This window comes from Anolis carolinensis, chromosome 3 (genome assembly GCF_035594765.1).
Source record: "Anolis carolinensis isolate JA03-04 chromosome 3, rAnoCar3.1.pri, whole genome shotgun sequence".
Taxonomy (NCBI): Eukaryota; Metazoa; Chordata; class Lepidosauria; order Squamata; family Dactyloidae; genus Anolis; species Anolis carolinensis.
In genome coordinates, this window is record NC_085843.1 from 208,382,747 (window position 1) to 208,400,413 (window position 17,667).

At 42.7% G+C, this 17,667-nt stretch overlaps 1 protein-coding gene across 6 annotated transcripts in view; it reads left to right on the top strand.

Annotated features, from left to right (window-relative positions):
- The window catches only part of plce1 (phospholipase C epsilon 1), a 245,765-nt gene that overhangs the window by 128,310 nt on the left and 99,788 nt on the right, over window positions 1-17,667 (top strand). The window contains exon 1 of one of the 6 annotated variants that reach the window (XM_008115325.3): window positions 14,180-14,571. The exons of the other annotated variants lie outside the window; for them this stretch is intronic. Within the exon in view, the coding sequence (XP_008113532.2) occupies window positions 14,502-14,571 (70 nt within the window). The 5' untranslated portion in view covers window positions 14,180-14,501. Of the gene's footprint in view, window positions 1-14,179; window positions 14,572-17,667 lie in introns of those variants that run through there. 6 annotated transcript variants of the gene reach the window in all.

Sequence of the window (17,667 nt, forward strand, 5' to 3'; positions counted from 1 at the left end):
GACTGCGAGACATATTTGCAGCACCATCTGACGAGGAGTCTTTCGAAGGGTTTACGGAGAGAATGGAGGAGGGGCTGGTTAGCTCGGAGGAGGATGAGATGGATTGGACTCGGGTAAGGGAGGAAGTGGGTGCCACTGGCCATGATGGGACAGAAGATGAATGGGGACCTTCAGGATTAGACCCATGGCTTAGCTGGAGGGATGGGACGGGATCCACAGCTGGAGATGCTGTTGGGCGTAGTCAGAGGTGTTCCAGCTCTGACGAGGAAAGTGATGAGGAAACGCCCGGGTTAAGGAGGACAGCTGACAGTGATGAAGATTTGTAACTGGCATAAAATGGGGCTTGGGAGCAATTGCTAATTGCGTTGGGCAAGGTAATCTGGGCAAACGCTTGGGATCCGTGTGTGTGTGGGACGCTTCCCTGAAGACTTGTGTGCTTTCCTGTGCTGTGACGTAAGTTGATTGGAATCCAGGGTCAGACGGCGGGAGGGATTGTGTGGGCATTTGTTTGTGCAAACCTGTGCTTACTCTTATTAGCTTGACCTTCCGTCGTCTTCTTGACGGACGCCATCTCCTGCTTTGAGAACTCGGACTGAACTGACCACGGCTTGTCTTCCCCCCTTCTTGGACTTGGAAAAACTACAAACGTCTGCTTCTGGTTTTGATCTACGGAACGGAACTGGTCTACTCAACTGCTACAATCCTTGGCTGATTTACTCGTGTTGGAGATCCTGTCTGCTGTGTGTGTGGGGGAGCGACGCAAGTTACTCTAAGCACAGTGTTGGCAGCAGAGAGGAATCTGCTGCCAATTAGTTGCATTCTTTGTATCTTTTGTTCCTTGGCTTTCGTTTCGTTTATACCCAGGCTGAAGCAAGCAGTTTGTTTTTACCCGGATTAAACTCCGGTTTAATCCGGTTTATCTTTTGAACATTTACTTTTGCCCCTTTTTGCTCCTAAAGGCAAAAACTGCCTGGCCCTTGTGTTTTACGGGCATTTTTGAGTTCTGTAATCTAATAAACTCTGTTACTTTGAATCTTGTGGCGTTCTGTCCTTGACACCTGTTGTCACTGTTGTGTGCCTTCAAATAGTTTCTGATTCATTTAGAAGCTCTCACAGGGTTTCCTTGGCAAGATATGTTTAGAAGGGGCTTGCAATTGCCTTCCCCTGAACCTGAGAGCATTTGACTTGCTCAAGGTTATCCAGTGGGTTTCTGTAGCTGAGAGGTGATTTGAACTCTGGTCTCCAGAGTCATAGTTCCAAACTCAAACCATGCTGGCTCTACTGCAAACTTACTAGATTTCAGTTGCAAACTAATCTTGAATTTTGGCAGTAACACTGGTATGGTCATGAACCTCAAGTCCCGCCCTACTATTTCTTCTTGAAGATTTCCTCCTCCTGACACTTTTCTGCTCTGGAGAATCAGCAGAGTTTGGCAATGTGACTTGGCTGCGTGAAGTGTCATTCCAGCTGTAGTTCTGTAATCCTAAAATTCTTTTCCCCCATCGTTTTCTTTTATTGTATAGTCAAGAGTGCCTTTCTTAATGAGAATTAAAATATAATGTCATATTTTAATGTGCTTTATTGCATGATGCATTGATTAAATCAAATAACTAATCTAAAAGTGTTTATTTAGTGAAAGCTTTGTTTTATTTAATAAACTAGCTTGGGGACCTGGCAGTGCCTGGGTTATTTGAAAAAAGGCATTTTGGGGGGGGGGGGGGGTGTTAGATAATATCAGTTTGGCCATTTGTGGCTCTATTTCTTTAAAAAAAAGTCTTTCCTGTTGTGTTTTATGAATGCTCCCATTAGAAAATGCATAAGGATGTGGGTGAACTGCAATTCCCAAAATTGTGGGCTAATCACTCCAAACCTCACCAGTATGCACAGTTGGCCATATTGAGTCTGTTTGCCAAGTTTGGTCCAGATCTAACGTCAGCTGAGTTCAATGCTCTCTAGATGCAGGTGAAGTATAAGTCCCAGATCCAAGGTCGTTCACCCCCAAACCCTGCCTGTATGCACAGTTGGCTATGTTGGGTCTGTGTGCCAAGTTTATTCCAGATCCAATGTTGGCTGTGTTCAGTGCTCTCTTTATGCGGGTGAACTACAACTCCCAAGTTCCAAGGGGAATCACCCCAAACCTGTCTGTATGTACTGTTGGCCATGTTGAGTGTGATGACCCATGGGCCTTGTAGTCTTGCTCAGGACACTGTAATTCCTGATGAAGATGAAAACTTGGGTTTTTTACCTTCCCAGTCTGAACTGGATTCCTCTCAGCCAGATCTTTCCCAGGCCGATCTGGGAACCTTGCACCTGCAAGAAAGTTGTCTCCCAGAAGTATGTCAAACAACCCCAGAGCCTACTTCTCCCGTGTTCTTGCGCCGGGAGTTTTGTAAACAACAGAGAAGTTTGGATTCAACTTCGCGCAGGAGTGCAAGAATTGCAGCTAAGAATGTAGCCAATTAAGACTGTTTCTCGTGAGAATCTTTAAGGAGGTTAACATCTGGTCTCAGAGTTTGGCTTTCGTTTCTGATTTCCCAGAGAACTGCATCGGTGGGAAAGTTAGACTCTATATAGGTGTTTTGCCCGCGTAGTAACTTCGCGGAGTCAATTCGTCAGCCTACGGAGCGAGTTGTGTCTGGACAGCGCGCTCCGATTCAAGCCTCGCTCCTGCTCAAGCCTAGCCCTGCTTTCCAGCCTTCGCCTTGCTTCCCAGCCTTTGTTTATCCACGGACTTTGCCTTGTTTCCCAGGACCAATCCTTGCCTTGTTCCACGGATTTTACCAAGTTATTCCACGGACCTTGTTCTTGTTCCTAGTTACCTTGTTCCACGTTTTAAGCCTTGTTTCAAGTATCAAGTTATTTCCTAGCCTTACTCAAGTTTATGGACTAAAGGACCTTGTCATCTCCCCTCACTTTGCCTGGCAAAGTGAGTGTTTCGGTTATTGGATTACAACTTTGGACCTTAATATTTCATATTGGACATTGCTTCTTTGGACTAATTTTGACCTTCCCTGGAAGGTCTACTTCTGGACTAACTTTTACATTTGCTTTTACTAACTTTATATAATTCCTTAATAAAGATATTAGATAGAATCTGGCCTCTGCGTATGGTTATTGGTGCTCTGTAGCCTGGGTCGTGACAGTTTGACTCCGCCACCCTAAGCACCAATTAACCAAGGCCAGTATGTCTACCGGAGTCGTACCTGGGCCGAGCGGCCAGCCGATTACCTACACCATCGACAAGGATGAGGTGGACCGAATCCGTGATAAGCTCAATGCCCAGGATGGAGAAATAAAAGGTTTGAAGGAACGCGGAATCCGTCTACCGGCCATGGCGTTGCCAACCAAGTTTACTGGAGAAGCTTCTAAGGTTCATGTTTTCCGTCGCCAATGCCAAGCTTATCTAGAGGCCCGTGCTGCCGAATTTCCCCAAGAAGACATCAAGGTGGCATGGGTTTACAGTCTTCTAGACGGGCCAGCGGCCAACTGGGCGACGGCACTGTTCGACCAAGCCTCTCCACACCTAAGATCCGCGCAACGCTTCTTGGACCACCTTAAAGAGACTTGGGGAATCGAGGACAATTTGGAGGCAGCCGGTCACAAACTCCGTCGCCTATTCCAAGGAGACAGACCTATGTCTCAGTATATAGCCGAGTTCCGAGTGCTGGCCCACAACACCGGCTGGAATGATGTTGCCCTCAGAGGACAATTTCGGGAGGGTCTCAACATTGAAATGCTGGAAGAAATCTCCAAGGTGGATCCTCCCCAGACCCTCGAGGCACTCATTGATCAATGTTTACGGGCTGAAGTCATGATTGCCAACCGGAAACAATGGGTTCGAGGCCAGGGCAGTAGAGCCGGGGCAAAACCCCCCGCTCCCGCCAGCGTTCAGCCACGACCAGTGTGGAGACCCCCACCGCCAACCCCATACCCCAGAGGAGGCGAGGAGGTGCCGATGCAGTTGGGCAATGTGCGTCCCAGACTAGATGCCGCCGAGAAGGCCCGCCGCCAACGCCTAAATCTCTGTTGGTATTGCGGGAATGGGGGCCACTTCGCCAGAGAGTGCCCAGCCAAAGGGAAGCCCGCCGCCCGTCTTGCGGCGGCGTCCTCCACGGAGACGAAGGCGTCTGAGGCGGCTGTCACACAGCCGGCGGGGGAAGCCAACGACCGGGTGTAGAGAGGCTCGCCAACCCGGTCAAAAAATCCATTCAAGAGCCGCCAACCGGGGTCCTGTTCCTTCTCGTGGTCACATTATGGTCAGCAAAAAGGGGACCCGTCATGATCCACGCCATGATAGACTCTGGAGCTACCAACAATTTCATTGATAGAGAGTATGCCGACTCTCTGGGATTACAATATCATGATTTCAAGAATGCCCGTGTGGTGCAAGCCATAGACGGCCGCCCCCTCAAGACGGGCCCCGTAAGTCAGTGGTCGGAACCCACCAGGATGTGGATAAGGGAACATATGGAAGAGATTTCCTTCTTTGTTACCGAGGTTCCCCATTTCCCTGTGATTTTGGGAATTCCATGGCTGACTCTCCACGACCCTAACATCTCCTGGTCCAACAGAGAACTGCAGTTTGCTTCACAGTACTGCCAAAACCATTGCCTCGTAGCCAAGGTCTGCCATGCCTCAGACACCGAGCCCATCATCACCTTGCCAAAGAAGTACTCCGAGTATTGGGATGTATTCAATGAGAAAGAAGCCGAAAAATTACCCCCACATAGACCTTATGACTGTGCCATTGACTTGGTGGAGGGGGCCCCGATCCCGCGAGGGCATCTTTACTCCCTGACTGAACCAGAGCAAGAAGCTCTCAGGGAATTCATAGAGACAAACCTTCGCAAGGGATTCATCAGACCCTCTCAATCCCCAGCCGCCTCCCCAGTGATGTTTGTGAAGAAGAAGTCAGGGGAACTACGCTTGGTGGTGGACTACAGAGCATTGAACAATATCACCAAGCGGAACAGCTATCCCCTGCCCTTAATCTCGGATCTACTGGATCGGCTTCGAGGAGCCAAGGTTTACACCAAGCTGGATCTTCGGGGGGCTTACAACTTAGTTCGCATCAGGGAAGGGGACGAGTGGAAGACCGCCTTCCAGACCAAATTCGGATTATTCGAGTCCCGAGTTATGAATTTCGGTTTATGCGGAGCTCCCGCAACGTTCCAGCATTTTGTCAATGACATTTTTCGGGACTATCTAGACAGGTTCTTGATAATCTACCAGGACGATTTTTTGGTGTTTTCTAGATCACAATCAGAACATGAGAACCACGTCAAAATGGTGTTACAACGATTGCGGGATCATGGACTTTATGCCAAGCTGGAAAAATGCGCCTTTGATCTACAAGAGGTAGATTTCCTGGGTTACCGCATCTCGCCTCTAGGGCTTTCCATGGATCCAGCCAAGGTTTCAGCAGTATTGGAATGGCGGGCGCCAACTAACAAGAAAGAGGTGCAGCGTTTCTTGGGGTTCGCGAACTATTACCGCAAGTTCATTCCAGATTTTGCCCGCTGGTCCGACCCCATCACTAGCTGCATCCGTGGAAAGCAGCCTTTCCGCTGGACTGATCAAGCAGAGAAAGGGTTCCAGCAACTAAAGAAACTATTCACCTCCCAGCCAATTCTACAGCACCCAAATCCTGGAACCCCTTTTGTTGTGCAAGCGGACGCCTCTGATGTGGCAATTGGGGCCGTACTCTTACAACCGGTGGGAGATCACCTCCATCCCTGTGCCTTTTACTCTCGTCAACTAACCACACCAGAGAAAAATTACACCATTTGGGAAAAAGAACTACTGGCCATTAAGGCAGCCTTTGAAACTTGGAGACATTGGCTAGAAGGGGCCAAATTCCCCATTGAAGTCCACACTGATCATCGTAATCTAGAACATCTAAGAACTGCCCGCAAACTAAATCAGAGGCAGCAACGTTGGGCTTTATTCTTTGAACGTTTCAACTTCCAGATTCATTATGTGACCCCAGCCCAGACCAAGCAAGCAGACGCCCTGTCACGTAAACCGGAATACGCTGCAGGACGCAAGGAGACCTTTGAATCCCAACTATTACAACCCGAGAACTTTGCCACGCTCACGGTGGGGAACACCAAATCCATTCCCATTGGTTCAACTTCCTCTACTCCAGGACCCATCTGTGCTCAAGAAATCAGGGCTAGTCAGCAAGCAGATGCCTGGGCGCAGGACCAACTTCGCCAAGGTCTGCATTTTCCCTTTTCGCTTAAAGATGGGCTGCTTTGCTATAGAAATCACGTTTATATCCCACCCGGACCGGGCAGGGAAAAAGCGCTTCGTCTGTGTCATGACTGCAAACCAGCAGGACACTTCGGACTATTTAAAACTATGCATTTGATCCTAAGGGATTTTTGGTGGCCCAAGATCCGCAAGGATGTGGAAAAATATGTCAACACCTGCCCAGTATGCCAGCGCTCCAAGATACGAAGGGAGAAGCCCTCAGGGCTTTTACACCCCCTTCCTACCCCATCTCGCCCATGGGAAATAATTTCCGCGGATTTCATCACTGACCTACCACCTTCCTGTGGATTCACCACGATCTTAGTGGTGGTGGACCTTTTCACCAAGTTAGCCCATTTCATTCCCTGCGAAGGCCTCCCCACGGCCAAAGAGACTGCGGATCTATTCCTTCAACATGTTTTCAGACTACATGGATTGCCCAAGAGTTTAGTCACAGACCGTGGATCTCAATTCACCTCTCGTTTTTGGAAGGCACTACAAAAACTATTGGGCATAGACTCTCGCTTATCTTCAGCTCATCATCCCCAAACAGATGGGCAAACGGAGCGCACCAATGCCACTTTGGAGCAGTATCTTCGCTGTTATGTAAACTACCAACAGGACAATTGGGTTTCTCTGTTACCACTGTCTGAGTTTGCTTACAACAATGGAGTTCAAGCTTCTACAAAAGAAACGCCGTTCTTTGCAAACTACGGCTTCCATCCACGTTTCTTCCCCCCTGTCATTGAAACTTCAGAAGTTCCCGCAGCAGAGGATTGGCTGCAGGAACTCGCAGCGGTGCAACAACTTTTGCTCCAGTAACTGGACCAAGCCAAGGAGGACTATAAACGCCACGCTGACAAGCATCGCCAGCCGGGTCCCGAAATCAAGGTAGGAGATCGGGTTTTTCTGTCCACTCGCTTCCTGCCCTCCCACCGCCCTTGCCGGAAGTTAGATGCCCGTTTCATTGGCCCCTATCCAGTGGTGGCGCAATTAAACCCTGTGACTTTCAAACTCCAACTTCCGCGTTCATTGCGCATTCACCCAGTGTTTCACCGTTCCCTGCTCCTTCCGGCGGATGGTGTGCGTCCTGATACAGACCAACCGGCCCCCCCTCCTGTTTTGATGAATGGGGAGGAGGAGTTCGAGGTTGAGGACATTTTGGATTCTCGCTTTCACCGCCGCCGCCTACAATATCTCATTGACTGGGTGGGTTTTGGCCCTGAGGAACGCTCTTGGGAAGACGCCTCCACAGTCCATGCTCCTGATCTAACCCGTCGCTTTCATCAGACCTATCCCGCCAAGCCGCGACCTCGCGCCTCGGGGAGAGGGCCCCAGTTTGGGAGGGGCCTTGAGGAGGGGGATAGTGTGATGACCCATGGGCCTTGTAGTCTTGCTCAGGACACTGTAATTCCTGATGAAGATGAAAACTTGGGTTTTTTACCTTCCCAGTCTGAACTGGATTCCTCTCAGCCAGATCTTTCCCAGGCCGATCTGGGAACCTTGCACCTGCAAGAAAGTTGTCTCCCAGAAGTATGTCAAACAACCCCAGAGCCTACTTCTCCCGTGTTCTTGCGCCGGGAGTTTTGTAAACAACAGAGAAGTTTGGATTCAACTTCGCGCAGGAGTGCAAGAATTGCAGCTAAGAATGTAGCCAATTAAGACTGTTTCTCGTGAGAATCTTTAAGGAGGTTAACATCTGGTCTCAGAGTTTGGCTTTCGTTTCTGATTCCCAGAGAACTGCATCGGTGGGAAAGTTAGACTCTATATAGGTGTTTTGCCCGCGTAGTAACTTCGCGGAGTCAATTCGTCAGCCTACGGAGCGAGTTGTGTCTGGACAGCGCGCTCCGATTCAAGCCTCGCTCCTGCTCAAGCCTAGCCCTGCTTTCCAGCCTTCGCCTTGCTTCCCAGCCTTTGTTTATCCACGGACTTTGCCTTGTTTCCCAGGACCAATCCTTGCCTTGTTCCACGGATTTTACCAAGTTATTCCACGGACCTTGTTCTTGTTCCTAGTTACCTTGTTCCACGTTTTAAGCCTTGTTTCAAGTATCAAGTTATTTCCTAGCCTTACTCAAGTTTATGGACTAAAGGACCTTGTCATCTCCCCTCACTTTGCCTGGCAAAGTGAGTGTTTCGGTTATTGGATTACAACTTTGGACCTTAATATTTCATATTGGACATTGCTTCTTTGGACTAATTTTGACCTTCCCTGGAAGGTCTACTTCTGGACTAACTTTTACATTTGCTTTTACTAACTTTATATAATTCCTTAATAAAGATATTAGATAGAATCTGGCCTCTGCGTATGGTTATTGGTGCTCTGTAGCCTGGGTCGTGACATTGGGTCTGTGTGCCAAGTTTGTTCCAGATCTGACGTCGGTTGGGTTCAGTGCTTTCTGCATAAGGGTGAACTACAATTCCCAAAATCAATGTCCATTCCTACAAATGCCTGCAATTGGTCATGGGGCTTCTCTATGCCAAGTTTGGTACCAGTCAATTGTTGGTGGGGGTCACAGTTCCTCTGGATGCAGGTGAACTATAACTCTTATTGAGGTCAATTCCCCCCAAAAATCTCCAGTATGTTCTGTTGGTCATGGAGAGTCTGTGTGCCAAGTTTGATTCAAATCCGTCATTCATGAGGGCCACAGTGGTTTCTGAAAGTGAATGGAGATACTGCAAGCCCCATAATCTGTGACAAATTTGGTCTTTTATATACAATGTACAAGATAACCAGGGCATCAATCCCCAGAAGTTTCAGAAAGATTCACAGATTGACAGATTTTGGGGGATTTCTTTAAAGTTTAGACAAAACAATTTATCCCTCTAAAAGTGACAACAGAAATCCTCTTGAATGTCTTTCTGTCTTTATGACACAGAACCACATAACTTCAACTTAGCACAGATTTATACTGTTACTTACTTACTTTAGTCCTCTTTGCAGATTCAGTAATTTTATTTATCATTATTAGACTGACTCTAAATGGGTGGCCGCTTCAGCCGTCATTGGGACTTTCAGATGCTGAGCAGTGCGTTCTCAGAAATGTAGTTTAAGGTATGACCTGATGCATTCTCTGATACAGGGGGCCTCACCTTCCCAAACTATATTTTTAAGAATGCTGTGTTCACAGTCTCCCACCCATTAACTTTGCTAATCCCGTACCTAGTGCCTTTACTTATGGCGATCGGGCAAAAAAACAAAAACAAAAACAGGATTGGTTTTTAAAACACTTCATGCTTATACTGAAAATTAAACTGACTTTGCAAGGCATCTGAATGTTACAGAATTTTTAACGAAAATGATTGGTGAGTGTTTTGATTCTTTAATCCCTCATCTTTCCTGCATGTTTAGAATGTTGCTTCATATGCATGAATTTAACGAATTTGATACGAAATACGAACAGTAATAATAAATTTGCACCCTCCTAATATTTACTGTATCTTTATGTATTACAGTGGCCTATGTAAAATTACACTCTTGCTATCAATAATATAGCATTATTGATTACAGTAGTAGTAGTAGTAATAATAATAAACAAATTTATTTTTACCCCACCCTATCTCCCCAAGGGGACTCAGGGCGACTTCCAAAAATTAAAATAAAATAAAATGGCAAACATTCAATGTCATGTGCAAATGACAGAATAAACAAACAGAACAAACAATTAAAATTAACAGTTGAAATCACCAAATAAAAACAACCTTAGCAAACGTATAATGAATCAGGCCTCGTCATTAACACATTCAGCAGTTAAAATCTGTATAAAATATAAAGTATAAAAATATGAAAATGTGGTTTTCCTATAAGTTAAGGTAATCATTGACAGCATCGTCAGTCAAGGTAGAAACAGTGATAGACTAATCATCTTCCTCTCCGTAGGCCAATATGCAAAAGTAGTCAAAGATTATGACAGTTGTAATGTCTATATTCAATTGATAGGAAATAAATGTGTTTAATTTTAGCTTATGTCAAAGCTTTCAGTCCTTTATACCAGAGTAAGTCCCACTGAAATCACGGGAGCTTAGTTTGGTGTAGAAAAGTATAAGATTCCATTGTCAGTTAAATAAAATGCAAATGTTTTGACATGATTTGCTTGTAGATTGGATTGCAGCTCTGAGTATGAATGCCTGGCAGTCCTTAAATATAAAAATCCTTTTGTTGGTTGTCTAGTATTATAACTTTTATCTGGGAAAAGGTAACCTGATCATTCCACATGTCTTCTTTGTGGCTAACACAAAGCATGCTATTAGTGCATTTTGACAGTTCGTAGTTTCAGGCTGAGCAGCTGTTCCTGACAGCTCCTTTGAACAAGTGCAGGGTGAGGCATTTTTTTCCTGCTTTTGAAAGTATCTTAGTTTCTGATGATATTAAAGAAAATCAACAAGAAAACTGTCTTCTGGTAAGCTTAATATTTTATGGCCTATCTGCTAACATTTACTGTTTTTCAAATCTGAACAATCACTTTAAAATGGAAGCGACAAGTCATTTTTGTTATTGATGTAGTGTATAAGCTTCTGTAATAATCCATGAGATGTCACACCAGACTTGTGGATTTTTCCTTTCTTTAGCACATTGTTTTGGTATGCATGCATCCATTGTTGTCTGAACCATAGCCTGTGTTTTTTTTTAATCCATCAATTTGCGATATTTTACTTGCTATGAAAAAGTTTTGACATCTAAATGTATTAGTGTAGTTTCATACATGTGTGATTGCCCTTTGTAATCCCATATAATCATTTTTTCTGGGCGTAGCTTAATGTTGGATGCTTTGTTCAGAAAGCTGGTTTAACCAATTGGCTTACAAGTACCCTGCTAGCCTAGTTAGCTATCAAATACTCATTTAAGAACTTTTTTTGCTGGCCTGTAGGCATAATTATAAATGTTTATAGGAAATGAAAAGTATTAAAGTAATCACTATGTAACAACATTTGAAAAAAATTATGTTCCTCGTCTGAAAGTATTCATTCCTGTGTAATTGTGTGATACTTACTTTGAAAGTAGTTGTTCTACTCCAGAAACTTTGTTTTTGCAGCTGCCACAAACTATGTTAAGTTGATTAAGACTCAGTGAAATATTCACTGAAAAATTATAGCAAAATCTGCTGCAAGAAGTCCTGCAAAAACAAACTTATTGAAGTTTAATAAACTTTCCCATGTTTTTATGATACAGCCAATAAGGAAATGACATTTATAATCCAAGAACAAAAACAGTGTTACAATGGATCCAGGTGTCCTCGGATTTGTAGTTTGATAAGGCATGATAACTCCATGGTAGAGAATCTAAATATGCCTTCTGAAATTGCAAATTCTCGAATGGGATGCATTCATGGCAGTTAAAATGGAATCATGGTTCTATAATTGCATTGTGTGAAAGGCTCCGGAGATGTACTTTCTATCATAATCTCTAGTTATGTTCAGATGCTGTTTTTAGTCCTCTTAGCCATGATATGAAAAATCAGACAAGGCCATAAGCCCATGTACAGCTTTGTTTCTTTCATCCAGCAATGTGTTTTTTAAACTTTTACCCATCATAAATCACCCCATTTGGATATTACCAAATAAAGTGGTTATGAAACCTGTGGACTGGAGTGAGAAACTGATACACAATCCTGAATTCTTCACCCTATGCTTTAGAGGATCAGGAATAGGATACCTGAATTGAGTCACTGGCTGTGTCCGCACACAACAGTAAGGCAGGATTCTGGAGTGTCATTGGCATTGTCTCCAGAATTCCAGAAAGATGGCTAATAATAGCTGTTCAGCTTTTATCCCCGAATAGCACGACATAACACTTATATAATATCACAAACAGGTGTCATTACAATATCAGAGTGTAAAAATGACTTCAGTTTTAAGAAACTTCCGAAGCCATACAAGAATTGTTCTCTTTGGCCAACCTGAGAAAAGCTATGTACTGATGATCTCTCTTTGTCAATACAACTACAACAAACAACAAGCTACTTTTATTGGAAACATTGAACAGTCCTTTAGTTACAAACATCCAACTCACAAATGACTCTTAGCTAAGAACAGGGCTGAGACAACAGGAAGTGAGAGAAATCAACCCCTCGGAAGGGAAATTTACTCCTGAAAGAGTTATCATGGAGAAAACATGAAGCTCAACCGAATCTTTTTCACCAAAACATGTTTCCACAACAAGCCAATTTTTTTTTTCAAAATCCAATTCTCACAGGGACAGAAAGTGAGGTGAAATCTTCTGAACAGGGGCACAATCAGCAAAACAAACACCACAGGGTGTTAACCCTTCCCTATGTCCTCCAAAGCTTGTGTGTGTGTTTGGGTGTTTGGCTGGAGGTACACTTAAAAATGTAACTGTTCTGACTTCCATGCAAATTCAAATCTTGTTCATAACTTGGAGACTGCCTGTAAATTGTTCTACTAATTGTATATTGCATGGTTGTATGAACTAAGCAATTTGAAATAATTTCCATCCAAAAATAATGTTAACTGGAATGCCACTATAATAGCAAGTGTCATTAATATTTTTAAACAAAGGTTCTTTTTACTGCAATTTCAGTGTGAGAGGGTATATCAAAACTTTTACACTTTTACACAAAGAACGACACTGGAGATACAGACATACAAATTCTATGTAACTACATTGAATCCACAAACAACCTACAGTTACATTGGCTAACAAACAAGGGGGAATTACATTTTTATTCAGCATTCACTTTACAAATATACATCCATTCATTCTCATGCATACATCACTTCTCCTGCTATCTCCTGGAGAAGAGCATCTCTTAGGCCAGATTACTTTTCTTGTAGCCTGCCAACGCACAATTCCAAAACTTCCAAAATGCATCCTCTTTCTTTAAGAACAATGCCAAGGATCAGATCTCTACAACAGAACCTGACTCCTTGCAAAATGTATCATGACCCCAAAATCACACTCCTTTCTCTTCCCTTGAGAAAAGGAGGCAAGGGTCCAGAATCCTGCTTTCCTACAGCAGATCTGACACTCCAAGGTTCACCATCTCTCTCCTTTCCAAGGAGCAAAGTGGCAGGTGAACAGCCCAGCTGTCTGTCACAATTTCTGAATATTAAAAGGTGTCTTATATAGCAATATTTCTTGCTAGTAGTGTTCCAAAGTTGTAAATGAATGATACATGTTTTTCCAGCCTGAAATATTTATTTATTTATTTATTTACCTAATTTCTACCCTGCCTTTCTCCACCCTGAAGGGGACTCACGGCGACTTAGAAATGGCAACCATTCACTGCCTTAAAAGTACAAAAAATAGCAATTAAAATCAAATTAGAATTTAAAATTAATACACATTAGATATTTTAAAACATTACATTAAAATTTAAAATAACATCATCCAAAAATCGTAATCTAAGGCTGTTCCATCGTCAATTATACATTATTCCAAGTCTGTTATTGCACTATACTAGTTATCGAAAGCCTGATCCCAAAGCCATGTTTTTACTTGCCTTCTGAAGGCTAGAAGGGAAGGAACTGATCTGATATTGCTAGGAAGGAAGTTCCACAGCCGAGGGGCCACCACTGAGAAGACCCTATCTCTCGTCCCGGCCAGCCGCAGTTGCGAAGCAGGCGGGACCGAGAACAGGGCCTCCCCAGATGATCTTAAACTCCGAGATAGCTCATAAAATATGTTGATTCCATCAGTTCCTGTACAGATGTTGACTCTTCCTAATTGGTTTTGGTAAACGTAAGAAGCCTTGTGTTGACTTCCTTCTTAATGTAAAGCCATTGTCTCTGATAATGTAAAGAAGTTGTTTCCCCCCAAAAGTTGATCAACTTAGCAATATCAGCCGTTAATCATTTGTCACAATTCTCATCAGCAACTGTTCCTGAGTGTCGTTGTTTTCCAGGCTTCGGTATTTTAAAATTGTGTCTTCAACAAACTCTCACTGTCCTCCCACTCAAATTCCAAGTGCCAGACACAAGAGTTGATGAAAGAAAGCCACAACTTTATCAACCAATAATCTGAAATGGGGTAGCCAGTGGGATATCCAGGCCTAAATTTGTATATAAGAATCTGATTAAACCCAGTTCTCCCAACCAGAAATTTTCAGGTTTAAAATAGGTAGATCAGCTAATGAGAGGAACATTTGGTAATCTAAGGCTGTGGATGCTTGTACCTCACCTTTTCTTTCTTTCTTAGGTATTTTGGCGCATGTTTGGGCTTTGTATTGCAGCCTGTAGTCTTCATAAGGAATCACAGTCACTGCTGTGAGGTTTCCAGTATGTTCCCTTAGATGGGATGGAGCAGGATTCTTTGGTGCTCAATATGCTGCAGTGGTCTTCTTGCTGTGTTCAACAGAATAGGTATGGTAATGATCTCACTGGAGACTAGTGACTTCATTGTCAATGGGCAATAAATAGGCTTTGGGTTTTAGTCTGAACTTAAAGGAACTGTCCAAGGTGCTTAGTGTACATTGGAGTTTAACACTTGAATAGCACCTTCAAAACAATGGTTCTACAGCATTACTGACATGATATCCTCTAGCTGCCACATGATTAGATTGTTTGTTTGGATTTTTTCATCACAAGATGATGATGATGTGTGCTTCGACCTCAATTACATGCAACAGCTTACAGCAAATTGAGCTGCTTTAGCAACTTTAATAGAACCTCTCTCAAAAAAGAAGGGGAAATAGTTTAGGAATCTGATAATAACTCCTGTTCAGTGTTACAAAGCTTTTCTGAGTAAGACACATTGGACAAATTCATGTAAGAAGCCAAGTTCAGAAGTTTGGCTTGTTACATATGAGTAGTGTGAAGTTGAATGGCAGTAATAACTGTAATCTGCATCTTCTATCAGAGATGTACTGCCATCTCCTCTTCTGGCTGATCTTTCTGCTTTTTCATTTTTCCTTATTAATGTGTGACATGTGGATGATTTCTCTCAATTGTTTGTACATTGAACAGAAAATACATGGAAATAGTAGTTATGTAAGTGGCCTAAAATGTATGTTTTGCTTTATGTTTTCTATGTATCTTTTGATTTTGTTTATGACTCTTATTTATTTGGGTTTATTTTACCTCCTCTGTCTGCCTACTTTTTCTCACCTTCCTTCCCTTGAAGCCTCATCTGCATATAATGTTCTAAGTATGGTCTTGTTTGTTGTCAGCTGATGAGATCCAATTTAGTCGTGTGGTGCTTCAAATAACTGTATTTCAGTATAAACATCTCCGATGTTCTCTAATAACTATTTGAGGTCAGAGAGATCCTGGGGGACTGAAATGCTTTGTCAGTGCCATGCCAACATATTTTTCATATTCACAACAATGGACAATTGGAGCGGGGATTTCTTTTTGTGCTGCACATACATTATTCTGCGATCAGATCATAATGGAGCTTTCTGTGTATCTCTCATTATATCTCTTGTGTTAATTGATCTGCCTGGGTCTTGTTGGGCTGCTGAGAAGAAGAGGGAAAGGAAAGAGCAGCTCAGTCCCAATCTCAATATAGCAATTGTGAAATACTGAATATAACAATGTCACGGCTACTTTTGTGTAAATTTCTGCATAATTTTTGCAGATTGAAAAATTTGTCCAGATGTATACTGTGCATTCCCTAAAACCCTTCTTTTGAGGATTCTGTAGTATCAGATCTTTGGAATCCATTACTCTTTTTGTTTGTTTTTGTTTGTACTGAAGTTTTGTTGTTTGTTTCTCATGTTGTGTGAATGTCAGCAAGAGCCTTTCTCTGATTTATCTTTTTTTGCAGAATACCAGAAAAGTACACTGTTTGCATGATAGAACAAATAAAAATAATTCTACAGAATAAAATGTAGTAGCATGGGATTTTCAGCCCCTCCATACTGCAGCCTTCTTCAGCACCAAAGCTCAGATCTGGTGGGTTTCCTAGTCCTCTTGAACAAGCATTTAGGCCATATGGAGGAGCTGTGGAAAAGTGGGAAGATAGTCACTCTCACAATTCTCCTTATTGAAACTGCATCTAACAAGTACATAATCATGTTAGCTTAGGGCACTTCCAGACGACATCAAAATGCAAATTAAGTAAGTAGGACCTGACATCAAGTTCTCTCGGAGTTGTGCTGGATTGTATATGTGCTCATGATGATACCTCAGTGTACACACACAAGCAAATTTCTTATTCTCTCTCCTCACCCAAGTATAAATTCAAGCTCTGTTTAATGTAGTAAGATCAGAACAAAGGAATGGTTGCAGAGAATTCTAATTGTTATTGCTTTCCAACTGTGCTTAGATTGAGCCACCTGTGTGTCTTTGGCTCCATTTTTTGACAGCCCTGATCCGCTGTTTCGGGCTTTTAAAATGTGTACATGCACTGGAACAGTCCACAAAGGGGGATGGGAAGAAAGTCACGTGTTTTCCATGACTGCAAAGATATACAGTCATGGGAATATGCATATTCTTTCGGCCAGAATTGGGTTTTAAACATGTGCTTTTCATCTGTTAACCGATTTCGCAGAATATCATTTAGCCAACTCCCCCCCCCCCCCACACACACTTTTATCCTGGTTTTTTCCGGGTTTTAATGCATGTGTAAAAGAGCTGTTAGAGGTCTTGTGATCCCTGACTTGCTGTATGATGCAAATAAAGTTATCAATCTAGCAGATCAGTACCAAGTGAATTTAAAAGAAGGTTTTGGAATAACGTCCACCTTTCTAGCTCAGTTTTTGCTCAGTTTCTCCAAGATGTTTTGTTCAGCTGTAGCATTGACTGCTTCACGTATTTTATGAAATTGTCAAAGCAATTTTCACCTCTGCAAGAAGGGCCTACTTTTTATCCATATTGTGTTTTTGGATTATTATTTTTTAGTGTGTGGTTAGTTACTACCCTGCTGTGCCTCATTATCTTCTACTATTATGTTGAGCTTTTTGTAATATTCAATTTAAAAACAGGCTGAATCTGAGTCACAATTGTACAGACTTAATCTATACTGTTTTGGTTTAATGTTTATTGAATAAAATGTAATTAAGCTACAAAGCTTTAGGTTAGTTATAATGGATTGAAATGTGACTGCTGATATCAATATTTCAGATTTTAAAAATTAAAAATATATTTAAAATTACACAAGCCAACAAAATCAAACTTTTTTGTAATCATCAGAAATGAAAGCAGCACAGTTTAAATAAATATTATTCTGATTTTTAATATGTCTTTATTTTTTCCATCACGTCAATTTTTAAAAATATGATTAATTGTACATTGCAGCAGACTACTGTAAAGTTTGTACAATTCACATCATATTTGTGTAACACAGGGCAACAAGTATTTTTCATCAGAAATAATTTTAGGTCATTCTTATAGAGTCTTTTGTGCTGAGTTCAGATCTGTGTTTATTTTTTCTCTGTCGTGTAGTTTTTACGAAGAGGCTAATCCAGACATGGGCAAACTGAGTCCCGGGGGCCGGATGTGGCCCCCTGGGCACCT